The sequence below is a fragment of the Chiloscyllium plagiosum genome, chromosome 24 (genome assembly GCF_004010195.1).
Source record: "Chiloscyllium plagiosum isolate BGI_BamShark_2017 chromosome 24, ASM401019v2, whole genome shotgun sequence".
NCBI classification, from domain to species: Eukaryota; Metazoa; Chordata; class Chondrichthyes; order Orectolobiformes; family Hemiscylliidae; genus Chiloscyllium; species Chiloscyllium plagiosum.
The window spans coordinates 45,094,362-45,109,690 of record NC_057733.1 but is presented as its reverse complement, the minus strand read 5'-3'; the positions used below and the strand labels follow the sequence as shown (position 1 = coordinate 45,109,690).

Sequence of the window (15,329 nt, the reverse complement as noted above, 5' to 3'; positions counted from 1 at the left end):
TCATTTCAATGACTATTTCGGAGATGTCTGTTTAAGTTTGTTTCATGATGGACTTTGTGCCTTTGGGTTAGTGCGAACTACAAATTCTGTATTGGGTGAAGATTTCTGTGTGGGAGAAGAAATTTTGCTGAACAGTGCAGAAAAAGACTGCAGAAAAATATGTAAACCATTTAACAGACTTTCCTTTGTTCTGAAGGACTAGGAAGAATACAAATAAGTCTTGCAACAGACCATAATCAACCTTAGTTTAACATTTGTTTTCCAACTATAGAAAATAAATGCATACTGGTTTTCAACTTGTCATCTGAAAGCTATATCATAGGTTTGTAACTCATTGGCTCTTTTAGGTTCACTGAAATGGAAGCTGAAGACTTAGTAAACCTAAACTTGCATCCAAATCATGAATGCTGGTGCAGTTTTATTAAGACTAATAAACTTAACCAATGTCAAGTCTTATTAATTGTAGCTAAGGAAAAATAAAATGAAGGTCCTGCAATCAACTAAAATACGCTAGATTTATATTCTGGTTCGGTTTGCTTTTCACATTTAATAAAACTGCATTTGCAGTTTACAGCCATGGCCATATGGTCCAGAGCGCGTTCCAAACATTACCACTCCAAAGAACAATTAAGCAATAACAAGTTATTCACCCTCCAAGTTTTTGTTTTTTTTTTAAATAGAAGACTACAAGAAAGACAGCATTTGTTGTGCAACTCTAACTGCCTTCGAGAGAGAGGGGGAGGGAGAGAGGTGAGTTGCCTTCTAAAATAATTGCAGTTAACCTGATGTAAGTGTTGTATTAGTGCACAGCACACGGTGTGAGCTGTTGCTCATGAAGATTGCTACCATGATTCTTGTGTCAGAAATTATAGGACCTCCTGAGCCCAATGTGGTCAAGGAATACCAATTCCAGGCTTAGCCAGAAGAGTTGCTTGCAGTTAGTAGAATATAGTTTTATTGAATATTAACAACTAGTTTTAGATCACATTGATACAGTTCTGAAAAAGGGTCTCTGGACCTAAAATGTTAACTGTTTCTCTCTCTACACAGACCTGCTGAGTTTTTCTAGCAATTTGTTCGTTTGATATTGTTGACATTGAATTCTGGATCAGTGGTGCTGGAAGAGCACAGCAATTCAGGCAGCATCCGAAAAGCTTCGAAATCGACGCTTCGGGCAAAAGCCCTTCAATTATTCCTGATGAAGGGCTTTTGCCCGAAACGTCGATTTCGAAGCTTTTCAGATGCTGCCTGAATTGCTGTGCTCTTCCAGCACCACTGATCCAGAATCTGGTTTCCAGCATCTGCAGTCATTGTTTTTACCTTGTTGACATTGAAACAAAGACTTCAAGGAAGTCCACTCATTTAAAGTTCCTACATTTCTTGGCCTACAAGTCCAGATGGGATCATCATCACTAGACCAGACCAATGAAGTCCTTTTAAGCAGGCAGCCTCGACCGCAACTTTGCTTTGTTTTGGTAATTGTACAGTGAAAATTACACTAAGTTAGCTAGGTTGACTAGCAAGTTTTAAAACAGAAAAATTTATTCACAAAATTATGGAGTGAAACACATAGAACAGAATATAGAATACCCACAGAATTCAGTCTATCCAAAGTAACTTAATTATGCTGTTCTGAAAATCCACAACAGTGCCAATAAACAAACTCCTTAAACAGAGAGTAAAAATGAAAGAGAGGCTTACAGGTCCAAGTTAGAAAGGCAAAAGGAGAGAGAGAGGTTCCAGTCTTAACTGCAACCGACTGCAGCACCCTTTTCTTCTCACACAAAACTGCTGAACTGAACTAACTAAAGTTCTGAATTGACTAAAAGCAAGAATTCAGCTTTCAGGACTGACACCTCCCCTTTCATTATACTCATTACTTCTAAAGCCTGAAGACCCATTTGCTTACATATAAATAAAAAGGCCGCCCAATACCCTTTTCATCTTTGTACCACTTCAGCCAATTTGCAGCCTGGGCTGTTTTACGATCCCTCTGAAAAAAAAATCAAGGACACAGTATCCTTGACATAAGGAACAGCTTTTTTTAAACATAAAAAAGGACCAGCTTTGTGACAATAGTATACAATGATTATGGCACTTCCCACTTTCCAGGCCTATTCTTCCAGATACCTCCAGGATTTTGATCCAATGATGAAGGAACGATGATATGTTTCCAAGTCAGGATGCCATGTGGTCTGGAAAGGAACTTACAGGAGATGATATCCCCTTACATTTGCTGCCTTTATCCTAGGTAGTGAAGATCGCAAGTTTGAAGGTAGCTATTCAAGGATACTTGGTGGGATATGGCAGTGTAATTTGTATATAGTAGACATTCCTGGCATTCTGCATTAGTAGTGCAGGAAGAAATATTAAGAGTTGATCCATCAGGGCTGATCAAGCCAGCTGCTTTGTCCTGCTTCACCTTCTCAAGTGTCTGGACAGCCACACCCTTCCAGGTAAGTGGAGAACATATACAAACTGCAGGGCTGTGGAAGCTCAGGCATTCATGACAGAGATCGACAGATATCAGACTTTAAATATGTCAAGGGAAATGCAATTGTACAGGAAATGAAGATAAGCCATGATCAAAATGGCAGAGCAGGCTAGGTGGCCCAAATTGCTTATTCCTATTTCCCATGTACTATTAATTTAATTAATGTACAATAATTATAGTCTTTTTTTCATATGTTTCCCTTTTGGATTGTTGTTTGGAAGTCAAATGCTTTGAAAATTTTATATTAATGTGGTCTACTTGAGCTACGTTGAAACCAATTCTTCCTTTAAAGCTATAAAATCTAACTGTTGTAAGTAAACATTTCCAGACATCAGTCAGCTTAATGGCTCTTTGTTATGGAAATTTTTAGATGAGATGAGTAGCCCCTGCCATTAAATCGGAGCTAAAGTATACAGCAAATTCTAGCTTTCTTTTGTGTGCAGCAAAATGCAAAAATATGGATAGCGTCCTTCAGCCACATGCTATATGGCCTTACTGTTAGATTTAGCAACAAAATTGATGCAATGTTGTGAAGATAGGTAACTTGCTGGAGTTCACCACTAAAATTACCAGAGAAAGCCAAGTATCTCATATGCTGGTTAGAATGGCTTGCTTACTTTCAAAGATTTATATACAGACTCTCAACTCTGCTCTGTTTAAGCCAAAAAATATGAACCGATGGTATCAAATTATTGATGAGTGATCATAATACATAGGAGCAGATCATATCAAAATGTATAACAGTGATCAGAAGATTGCAAGACACAGGAGCAGAAGCACTGAGCTGCTCTGCCATTCAATGAAATGACGATAAGCCCCAACTTCACTTCCTTGCCTTTTCCCATCAGCCTTCATTTTCTTACTAATTAAAAATCAACCTTGAATACACAGTCCTCTGTTTTAAAATAATTATACAGATTCACTACCTTCAAAAGAAATTCCTCCTCAGCTCCGATCTAACTGGCTGGTTCGTTACTCAGATTATGACTCTGGTTGTAGGTAACCACCTCTCCAAAGTTACCCTGTCAAACTCCTCAAAACCTTAAATATTTAATACAATCACCTCACATTCTTCTAAACGCCAATGAGTACAGATCGAACCTACTCAACCTCTCAACACAATTCTTCCACACTGGGGTTCAACCTTGTGAACCTTCTCTAGGCTGCCTCCAATGTCAGTAGGTTTTTCCTTAGATACGGGGCCAAATCTATTCACAGTATTCTAGGTATGGCCTAATTGTGCCTTGTATATTCAAGCAAGATTTCCTGATTTTTATACTCCATTCCTTTGAAATAAAGGCCAACAACCCATTTGTCTTCTGTGTTAACTGAACTTGCATGTTAGTTTTTCATAGCTTATAAACAAAGACCCCCAAATTCCTCCGGGGTGCAGCTCTCCTCAGTCTTCCTCCATTTAAATTATATTCAGCTCTTCTATTCTTCCTGCAAAAGTGCATAACCTTACATTTTCCCACATTATATCTACCTGCCAAGTATCTGACCACTCAATGCAATCTGCCTATGCAGACTATTTTTGTATCATCCTCAAACTTGGCAAAATACATTCACTTTTCTCATCCTTAATATACTATAAACAGATATAGCCCCACTACTGATCCCTCTGACATTCCATAGTTACAGGTTGTCTTCCTGAAGATTACACCCTTATCCAAACACATTGTTTTCTAATCGCTATCCTATTCTCTCTACATTCAATCCCCCAAGCTCATAGATTCTTAATATATTAAGTAGTCGATTATGTGGTACCTTAACTAATTCCTCTTGGAAATCAAAATGTTACATCAGCTGGTTCTCCTTTTGCTAACTCTTCAAAAGAATTCATTAGGTATGATTTCCCCTTCATTAAGTCATCGAATCCTTCAGTGTGAAAATCGGCCCTTCGACCCAATCAGTCCACATCAACCCTCCGAAGAGTAACCCACCCAGACCCATTCCCCCTACTATTCCACATTACCCCAGACTAATGCAGCTGATCAACACATCCCTAAACATTGTGGGCAATTTAGCTTGGCCAATTCATCTAACCTGCACATCTTTGGATTGTGGGAGGAAACCGGAGCACCCAGAGGAAACCTATGCAGACACATGGAGAATGTGCAAACTCCACACAGTCACCCAAGGCAGGAATCGAACCCAGGTCCCTGGCACTGTGAGGTAACAGTGCTAACTACTGAGCCGCCGTGCCGCCCCAGTGTCATGATAACTCCATTTGATTATACTTTTTTTAAATGCTCTGCTGCTGCGTATTTTATAATAATTTCAAATAATTTCCTAATGAGAGATGTTAAGCAAACTCGTCTGGATTTACCTACTTCTTGTCTCCTTCCTTTTTGAATAAAGATGCCACGTCAGAGTTTTCCTGAGGATTCTTGGAAGATTATAATCAGTGTATCCACTATCTCTGCAGCTACTTCCTTTAAAATTTGAGGGTGCAACCATCATGACCGGGGGGACATTAGTTTCCATTGTACATTTTTATAGTGATTGTTATTGCAGTTATTACCCATCCACATTTTCCCCCTTGATTTTGTAATAGTTTTGGAATGCTATTGTCATCTACCGTAAAGGCTGATGTAAAGTATTCATTCAACTCCTCTGCCATTTCCTGCTTCCTCATTATTTCTCTAGCCTCATTCAGTAAAGGGCCTAGGTTCATTTTGGCCAGTCTTCCTTCTTATATACTTAAGTTCTTGCTGACCATCTTGATAGTACTGGCAAGGTTACCTTCAAAGCTCATCCTCTCGCTCTATTACTTTTTAAAAAATCATTTTTTGTTTGCTTTTAAAACATGCCAATTCTCTGGCTTACCACTAAACTTTGCCACATTATATGTATGTATTTTTTTTCCAATTTGATTTCATTTTTAACTTCACTGGTTAACCAAGGTTGGCTTATCCCATACCTGGAATCCTTCTTTCTCACTTTGTTGTGAGCCATGAATGACTTTCTTAAACATCTGCCATTCTTCCTCAATCATCTCAGCTGCTAAACTCCTTTTCCAATTCACTCCAGCCAACTCTGTCTTCATTCCTTTATAATTACCCTTAAGTTCAGCACATAGTTTCCCACACAAGTTTTGCATTCAAACTGAATACCAAATTATATTATGTTATGGACACTGTTTTCTAGGGGGATCTGACGTCATTAATTAAACCTGCCTTATCACATATTACCAGATCCAAAGTAAACTGATCCTGGCTGCATCCATAACATTGTTCTAGAAACTGCCCTGAGTACACACTACTCATTCTACCTCAGGGTTACCTCTGTCAATCTGATTACCTCAATCTACATGAACATTAAACTCATCACAATTAATGTATTGCCTTTTTTATATATCCTCATCATTTTCAAAGTTATTCTCTGCTCTCTAGCATAACTGCGATTGTGGCCTATAGACTACTCCCACCAGCATTTTCTTCCCCTTGTTATTTTTTATTTTTGGGGCAGCACAGCAGCTCAGTGGTTAGCACTGCTGCCTCACAGTGCCAGGAACCTAGGTTTGATTCCAGGTCTTGGACAACTATCTGTGTTGGGTTTGCACATTCTCCCAGTGCCTGTGTGGGATTCTCCCAACTGCTCTGGTTTCTTCCCACAGTCCAAAGATGTGCAGGATTAGGCAGATTGGCCATACTAATTTGTACATAGTGTCCAGTGGTGTGCAAGCTAGGTGGATTAGCCATAGGAAATGCAGGGTTTAAATGACTTGCATGTGTTTACCTGTTACATCAACCTGTGTCCTGTGAAACTACCAAACTAACTTTCATATTGTTTACTGTGGTTCTGATTTTCATGTAATTTGTGGACATATAGTTCATGCCTATTACATCCAAGCCCTAGTCAAAAACCAAACCCTGGGGAACACTAGTGTTGGACTGAAATACATTTGTGTACATAAGTCCTCCTGTATGCCATAGTCCGAACATCTCTACCATGAAGTGCATTCACTATAGGCAGACATCTTAGCTCACTTTTGTTAAAGACCTTGTGTTTAACACATTGCTGCAGTGTCTACACAAAACAACTAGTGTAGCATTCTCTCTGGAGTGATAAACAACTACACATCGTTCTGCTATTGCATGTGTTTCACTAACAAATTTACTGCGATTGACAAATTTGGGATACTGTTTCTAATGCAAGAACTTTTAAAATGTGTTGGCTGTACCACGATCATATCACCAACTTTAAGCACTGTTTCTAAAGCATGATTTTTCTACAATGCAGAATTGCACAAGAACGCAACTATTATGTTATAGAAGAACTACCTGCATTCATTAATATTCTATTTTTATTCCGGAGCCAGTTTTATATCTACACTGTTACTGTCTCATATGAGATGTATTTGTTCACAAAATGATTATGGTACATTATCAAATGCCTTCTGAAAGTCTGTATACACAACATGTATACCATCAACTGCACTATCCTCATCATCATTGTAAGTTTACCAAAGAACTCAGCAATGTAATAGCAGCGTGGTACTGTGTGTGCGCAATTCTGGTCTCCTTCCTATCGGAAAGATGTTGTGAAACTTGAAAGGTTTCAGAAAAGATTTACAAGGATGTTGCCAGGGTTGGAGGATTTAAGCTATAGGGAGAGGCTGAACAGGCTGGGGCCGTTTTCCCTGGAGCGTCGGAGGCTGACCGGGTGACCTTATAGAGGGGCATGGATAGGATAAATAGGCAAAGTCCTTTCCCTGGTGCAGAGGAGTCCAGTACTAGAGGGCATAGGTTTAGGGTGAGTGGGGAAAGATATAAAAGAGACCTAAGGGGCAACTTTTTCACACACGTGTATAGAATGGGCTGCCAGAGGAAGTGGTGGAGGCTAGTACAATTGCAACATTTAAGGAGCATTTGGATGGGTATATGAATAGGAAGGGTTTGGAGGGATATGGGCCGGGTGCTGGCAGGTGGGACTAGATTGTGTTGGGATCTCTGGTTGACATGGACGGGTTGGACCGAAGGGTCTGTTTCCAAGCTGTACATCTCTATGACATTTCTATAACGTAGAACAGTACAGCACAGGGACAAGCCCTTTGGCCCACCATGTCTGTGCCTACCATGATGCTATGCTAAATTAATTCCAACTGCTTGCACATGGTCTGCATTTCTCAATTCTCTGCCTGTTCATGTGCCTGCCTGAATGGCTGTTAAATGTTGCTATCACATCTGCTTTTACCATATCCCCTGACAGCGTGCTCAAGGCATCCACCACGTATAAAATCTTTATTTTATGCACCTCCTTTAAACTCAGCCTCCAACATTATAGCATAAACAATCCAACTCCATTAGATGCCTGATTTGTGCTTGATAGATGGTGTACAAGCTCTGTGAACATAGAACACTGCAGGCCTTTCAGCCCTCGATGTTGCGCCTTTTATCTTCCTCTAAGATCAGGTTGTCCTTCATCATACTATCTTCCATGTGCCTATTCAAGGGTCGCTTAAATGTCCCTATTGTATTGACTTCACTACCACTGCAGGCAGTGCATTCCACTCACCCACCACTTGTGTAAACAATCAACCTCTGACATCCCTCCTAAATCTCCTTCCAATCACCTCAACATTATGCCCCCACATGATAGCCATTTCCGCCATGGGAAAACGTCTCCAGCTTTCTACTCTGTCTACACCTCTCTTCAACTTGCACACCTCTACCAAGTCACCTCTTATCCTTATTTGCTCCAATGAGAAAAGCCCAAGCTCCCTCAAGCTTTCTTCATAAGACCTGCCCTCCCCAGTCCAGGCAGCATCCTGATAAATCTCCTCTGAAACCTCGTTAAAGCTTCCACATCCTTCCTACAGTGAGGTGACCAGAACTGAATACAATATTCCAAGTGTGGTGTAACCAGGGCTCTTTAGAACTGCTGCACAACCTTGTGGCTTTTAAACTCAATCCCCCTGCTAATAAAAGCCAACACACCCTATGCCTTCTTAACAACTTGGGTGGCAACTTTGAGGGATTTATGGACATGGACACCAAGATCCCTCTGTTCCTCCACACTGCTCAGAGCTGAATATTTCCCATTTACTACCACCCTCTGTCTTCTATGGGCTAGCCAACTTCATATCCAGCACATTTCCCTGTATTCCATACCTCCTTACTTTCTGAATAGGCCTACCATGGGGAACCTTATTAAACACTTTGCTAAACTCCATGTACACCACATCCACTGCTCTACCTTCAACGCGTTTTGTCACATCCTCAAAGAATTCAATAATGTTTGCGAGGTATGACCTGCCCCTCTTAAAGCCATGCTGACTATCTTTAATCAAACTCTGGCTTTCCAAGTAATCATAAATCCTGTTTCTCAGAATCCTCTCCATTACTTTAGCCACCACAGACGTGAGACTGACTGGTATGTAATTCCCAGGGTCATTCTTATTCCCTTTCTTGAACAAGGGAATAACATTTGCCACCCTCCAATCAACTGGCACGACTTCAGTCCATAGTAAAGATGCAAGGATCATCATCAAAGGCGCAGCAATCTCTTCCCTTGATTCCTGTAGTAACTTAGAGTATATCCCATCTGGTCCAGGGATTTATCTATCCTTATGATTTTCAAAATTTTCAGCAACTCCTCCTTCTTAATGTCAACCTGTTCAAGCATATCAGTCTGTCACATGCTATTCTCAGAAACAACCAAGTTCTTCTCAGTAGTGAATATTGAGTTAGGAGTATTCACAGAAGTTACGAGTTTTTCTATTTTCTCCAGAATCAAACGTGCACTTGCATTTTTTTTTGTGCTCTAGTTAAATTCTGGTCAATGATAAGCCTCCCAGTACACTTATGACAAGAGATTCAGAAATATTATACTATGTACATTGATGGGAGGGGGTTAGATTCTCTCTGGTTGGAGATGGGCATGGCGAGGCACTTGCACAGTACAAATTACTTGCCACTTATCAGCTCAAACCTGACTATTGTCCAAGGTTTGCTGCATTTGGACATGCAGTGTTTCATCATCTCAGGAGCTGTGAATCGTGAAGATTATGTGAATCGTGAAGACTACCAGTGTATGTACAATTTCTGACCTTACCATGGACAGTAGACATTGATGAAACAGCTAATGATGACTGGACCTAAGACACTACCCTAAGGAACTCTTGTAGTGATTCACAGATATTTGCCTCCAGCAACCGTAAACATTTTCTTTTCTGATGGGTACAACTCCAATCAATGGAGCATCTTACCAGATTTCGATATGTTTCACTTTTACCATGTCTCTTTGATGCCACACTCAGTCAAAAACTGAAGTGAGCTCAAGAGCAATCCCTCTCACCTCACTTTCAGTGTGGCCCAAGAGAGCAATGCAATATAAACATCTGATCCAAGTATTACAATAACTTCATGCAACGTTTAAGTTTCAATACTTGAATATACCATCATCTATTATATGCCTAAGATTTTTGATAAATATCTGTTTAAAATACATTTCATGTTTGTTCTTCATTAGGAAGTCCCTTATGAATTTCTCTAACTATTACACCAGTAACGCCCAAGGCTTCCTACGAGATTGCAATTTTAAATAATTGTTTACTGTGTTCTCATGGGGTGGCAGAGAATTTCAGTTGCTGAAGGCACTACTGCTGATAACTACAACACCTGCATCTAAATACTGTCAAAATGCTGTTTGAACCTTTGATCTATACTAATTTGTAACATTTATTATTGCAATGACTTTATTTATGCGATAAAATTGCAAGCATTTTGACTTTTGATGTATACAGCCATAGAGGTTTGCTATACAGAAGGCAGTTATTCCTTTAAAAGGAAGGCATGCTTTTCCTACATTCCAAAACTGATCACAATGACCCTTTTTCACCCTGTAGCTCTACATTTTTCATTGTTTAAACTACTTCTGTACGGTTTCTCTTTGATGGCGAAATGGCCCCTGCCTTAACTACTCCCATGTAAAGTATTCCAAGTTCCAACACAAATGCCTTAAGAACTATTCCCACTTGCCTTTTAAGAATTTTATTTGATGCTTCCTTATCACTAACTCCTAAAATATAGTTAGAAGTCACACACACCAACTTATAGTCCAACAGGTTAATGTGAAATCACAATCTTTCAGAGCGATGCTCCTTTGTCAGGGGAAGTCATTGTTAGGCATTTCATCTGATGGAGTAATGCTCTGAAATCTTGTGATTTCAAATAAACCTATTGGACTATAACCTGATGCCATGTGACTATTTTGTCCACCAAGTTCAACACAGACACCTCCACATCATCCTCAAATAAAGCATAAGATGATACCCAATAATACCCAATAATACAGCAACATGCTTTGGATGCTGAGGCTCCAAAACAAAAACAGAATAGCTAGCAATACTTAGCAGGACAGGTAGTATCTGTGGAAAGAGAAACAGAGGTAAACTTCATGTCAATGACCATTCATAAATTTCATATTTCTGCAGTTGCACATCAAACAGCGGTATAATGATTATGTTAGTGGATTAGCAATCTTAAGGTTTGGATTAATGATCCATAGAAGCAAGCTCAAATACCGCAGTTGTGAAATTTAACTTTCATTAAGCCACCAAATCTGGAATAAAAATATTAGTAAGTGACCATTAAAACTACTAGTTATTGTTTTAAGAAACATTCTTGTTCCTTCGTGTCCTTGAGGAGGAAACCTGGTCTGGATCTCGCTGCTCTCTCTGCTTAACAAGGCACACTGTTGCATCATATCAGAATCCCTACAGTGTCAAAACAGGCCTTTTGGCCCAACATGTCCACAATGACCCCCCGAAGAGTAACCCATCCAGACCCATTCCCCTACCCTATTATCCTCCATGTACCCCTGACCAATGCACACTATGGGCAATTTAGCATGGCCAATCTACCTTAACCTGCACATCTTTGGATTTTGAGAGGAAACAGGACCACCCAGAGGAAACCCACGCTGATATGGAGAGACTCGAAACAGACAGTTGCCAGAACCCGGGCATCTGGCACAGTGAGGCAGCAGTGCTAACCACTAAGCAACCATGCCACCCCAATAGAAAATAGAAACAGAAATCACAATAGAAAAGGTATAACATTTAACATTCATATACACCACAAAATCTGTAGTGCTTCATAGTGGGAGCTCACCACCATTTTCTCAAAAGCAGTTCAGGATCAGTAATAAATGCTGAGCAGTCTTGTGATGCAATGGTGGTGTCTTTACCCAGGCTATTGTTCAAGATCCATTTCAGGACTAGATGCTATGGAATGCACAATAATAACATGGCCAAAAGTGTTGTCTGCACATGGCAGGTAGTAAGTGAGAGAGCACCTCCAGGTCAGCCATCCGTGATGCAGAGTAGAGACCTTCAAGCTGCAGCATTTGGCAACAGGTTATCTACCTATTCCAGGAAAAATTAGCCATGGAAAAGAACTGAATACATGTTTTTCCTGATTCATGTGTCACAAATGCTGAAGAGTATTTAAAACATGATAAATGCCGGCCTTGCCCCGTCTCTCATTTTCCATTTAACAAGTCTTCAACATTGCTTCTTGGATTTCTGATACCTATTATTAGTACTCTCCCTTGGACAAATCCTGAATCATTAGGCTTGCAAGCCCTGGAGAATGCAGCAACCAATGCACGTTATGAATTTCTCCAAGAGATAAAAATAATACATTCTAGTGAACCAAAAAAAAACAGTATGGAGAGCCAAACTCACCAGCGCAATGCTATTTTGATAGGTGTAGTCAGGCAGGAAGTGAAAAGATCCGCTGGTAAATCTGGATTCATGGGCAGAAGTTCAGTGGCCTCACAGGCAGCCAACTGGATACAGTTCTTCATTGATGGTGGCAAAGGCATTTGTGCCAGTGGATGATTTGGATTGATAGCTGCAACCTGAAAAATTAAGGCCACTACTTAAAATTCTCCAGCTTGTAGCAGAAATAAATAAAATGCAATGGTTTCACTTAAAATTTTCATTGTAAAATTCATAAAAAGGAGCATTTTTAATTTTCAAAGGATTATTTCAGTTGAATCACTGTTCACAGAACACAATAATCACAGACATCACTTTCAAAGTGTATTAATCTAACATTAAAAAGCAATGACATTTTCACAAAGGCACATTTATCATGCAATACACAGTTAGCTATGAACATCACTGGGAAGTAGAGAAATTATGTACCATGTAGACGGATGCTTCAGTTGACTTAGAAAGCCTTGAAAATACCAAACTAGGAGTCAACCTGTCTGCCTAGTACATTGGTGTAGGTGGTCATCATCTCTGTCATTCACCACATTGGGTAAAATATTCATTTTCGGAGTAAAAACTTGAGGCTGACCAGCCAGAATACGCATATAACTTCATTCGTGAAGAAGGGGTATTGAGTCGTACACAGGGTCACTATAAAAGCATGACTTTGAGATAAAAAGAGGCCACTTTGCATGCCGGATTGACTTTAGCAAGGATCTACGGTATTTGTCAACATTAGTTATAGTAACATTCCATTGCTTGTATTAAGTTAGCTGGTCAGAAACATTGGCACAGATATTATAGTAATATGGTCGTTTTCTCAGCATTCAAAGAGAGCTTCTTTTCAAATGCCAACTGCCTGTAGAGTTCATTTATTTCCTCGTTTTTCACAGGATGTTGCTAGGTTCCAAAGGTGTCATCAATCTTTCAGTGCTTCACTCGCCTGACCATCCCTCATTTTAAAACCTAAGTTTGAAAGGCTCCCTCAGGCATGAGGAATATCAGAGCCAAGGGTGATCCTACCATCCATAACAGCCATGCATGCATTTTCCAACAGGCATTAGCAGGCAACAATCAACAATCACAATCTTGCTGGCTTGAAAAATGGACTTATCTTTGACTTAAGAGTGTATCTCTAAAACACTTTCAGCTATTCAACTGGTTTGTTTTTTAAAATGGTAATTATATCAGTAGTACTAAAGGTTATGATGCTGGAAAAAAAAATTCATTTTCTGAAGCATCACCTCCAAGAGAAGTTGAGGGGAAGGCAAGCCAGACACCAAAAAAAATTGCAAACAAAACAATCAAAATATAATTGACAAAGTATTTCAAGAAAACTTGTGATTTTGACCTGGTTAATACAATGTAACACAGTTGTCGTTACGCAAAACAAATTTACCACCTACTGTTTATGGGACAAAGTCGACATATGCAGATTTAAAACGATGATGATTACGTGCATCATATGTTCAGAATTCACAGACCAAACCTATGTACATGCAAGCGATTAGGATGTGGAATTGTTAAGAGGTTTTTCTGCAATCAAGTACAGTTCAGTCTTACTAATGTTGTGAAACTTTATAGCACTACTGCACATGCTAGAAAAAGATAGTGAAAGAACCACTGTGGTATCGAACTTCTGACAACACAGTGATGTTCAGGAAACCGCGGAGGTCAGTGTGCGATCCTAATTTTGTAGCATTGGCATTTGTTGAAATCCAGAACCATAATTAGTCAGAAACAAAAGTGTGCAAATTAATCTGAGATACTGAACTTGAGAGGCTATTTACCTCTTTGATGGCTTATTTTGAATTTCACATAAATGATTCAGTGACAAGTTACCCTCTGCCCTACTTTCTAATCTGCTCTCTTGCAGGCATAGGGTTGCTCAGCATCCTAAGGGTTATACATCAATTAATCAGTGCTCAATACAGATAGAAGCAGTACAGTATAAAGATACAAGATACCTAAATTTTAACAGCTAATCAGAAAAGATCCCAAGACAATATAATCCTAACATGGTAAATGTAATTAAACCTCAAAATATGATGCATATTTACAGCTCAGGCACCTATCTGTTGAAACCAGCTTTTGTACTGTTCATATATTTACTACATATATATTTACATAATGCCTTTCAATACGTCAGGAAGTCACAAAGGTCTTTAGATCTTTTTTAATTTTAAAAGTAGCCACTATTGTAACCTGGGAAATACAGAAATCAATTTGCACACATCAATCTCCCAGAAACAGTTAAGAAAATAAATGAGCAAATCTTATGATCTCTGAAGGATAAATGCCGCTTAAGGCATGGTGAAAATGCCTCCTGTTTTCTCCGAGTAACGTCATGGAGTAACTTAAATCTATCTGTTGATGCAATCATGGTCGAGAGTAAATTTCTTATCAGAGGAATGCAACATCTGACTGCCCCTCAATATTGCAAAGGTGTGCTAGACTAAATTGGTGCTTGAAACCTGAGCCTTCTCAGCCAGAGTGCTACCGTTAAATCACAGTTAATGCCATATTAATACATTCATATCAAACCATTAACTACAGAAAAACCTTAGTACAGATCTGCAATATAGACAGGAAGACAATGAAGAGAATTTATTGTAAAGTAAATATGGTCTTACAACATTCTCTATTTCATTGATCTTACCAGATTTTCTTGCAATACCTATTGAACTAAAACACAGATGATCTGCCCATTCACATATCTCCTGAAAACCATATTTATTTACAAAGTTAAAAATCACACAACACCAGGTTATAGTCCAACAGGTTTAATTGGAAGCACACTAGCTTTCGGAGCAACGCTCCTTCATCAGGTGATAGTGGAGGGCTCGATTGTAACATAGAATTTATAGCAAAACTTTACAGTGTGATGTAACTGAAATTATATATTGAAAAATTGATTGTCTGTTAAGCCTTTCATCTATTAGAATACAGTGATAGTTTCACTACTTTCATGTGTAAATCACAAAACTTTTTTTTAAAAAAGGTTGCATTCTCGGGTTAGCTGTTAACAATGGAGATAGCTAGACAATATGTTGAAGGTGTTGGCCCCCTATGTTCTCTGTCTATGCCATGATGTTTAGATTGATTCTA

At 39.2% G+C, this 15,329-nt stretch overlaps 1 protein-coding gene across 1 annotated transcript in view; it reads right to left on the bottom strand.

Moving 5' to 3' along the window:
- Positions 1–15,329, bottom strand: part of rptor (regulatory associated protein of MTOR, complex 1) — a 396,655-nt gene that overhangs the window by 266,510 nt on the left and 114,816 nt on the right. The window contains exon 6 of the mRNA XM_043715229.1: positions 12,189–12,364. Coding sequence (XP_043571164.1) covers positions 12,189–12,364 — 176 coding nt within the window. The remainder of the gene's footprint in view (positions 1–12,188; positions 12,365–15,329) is intronic.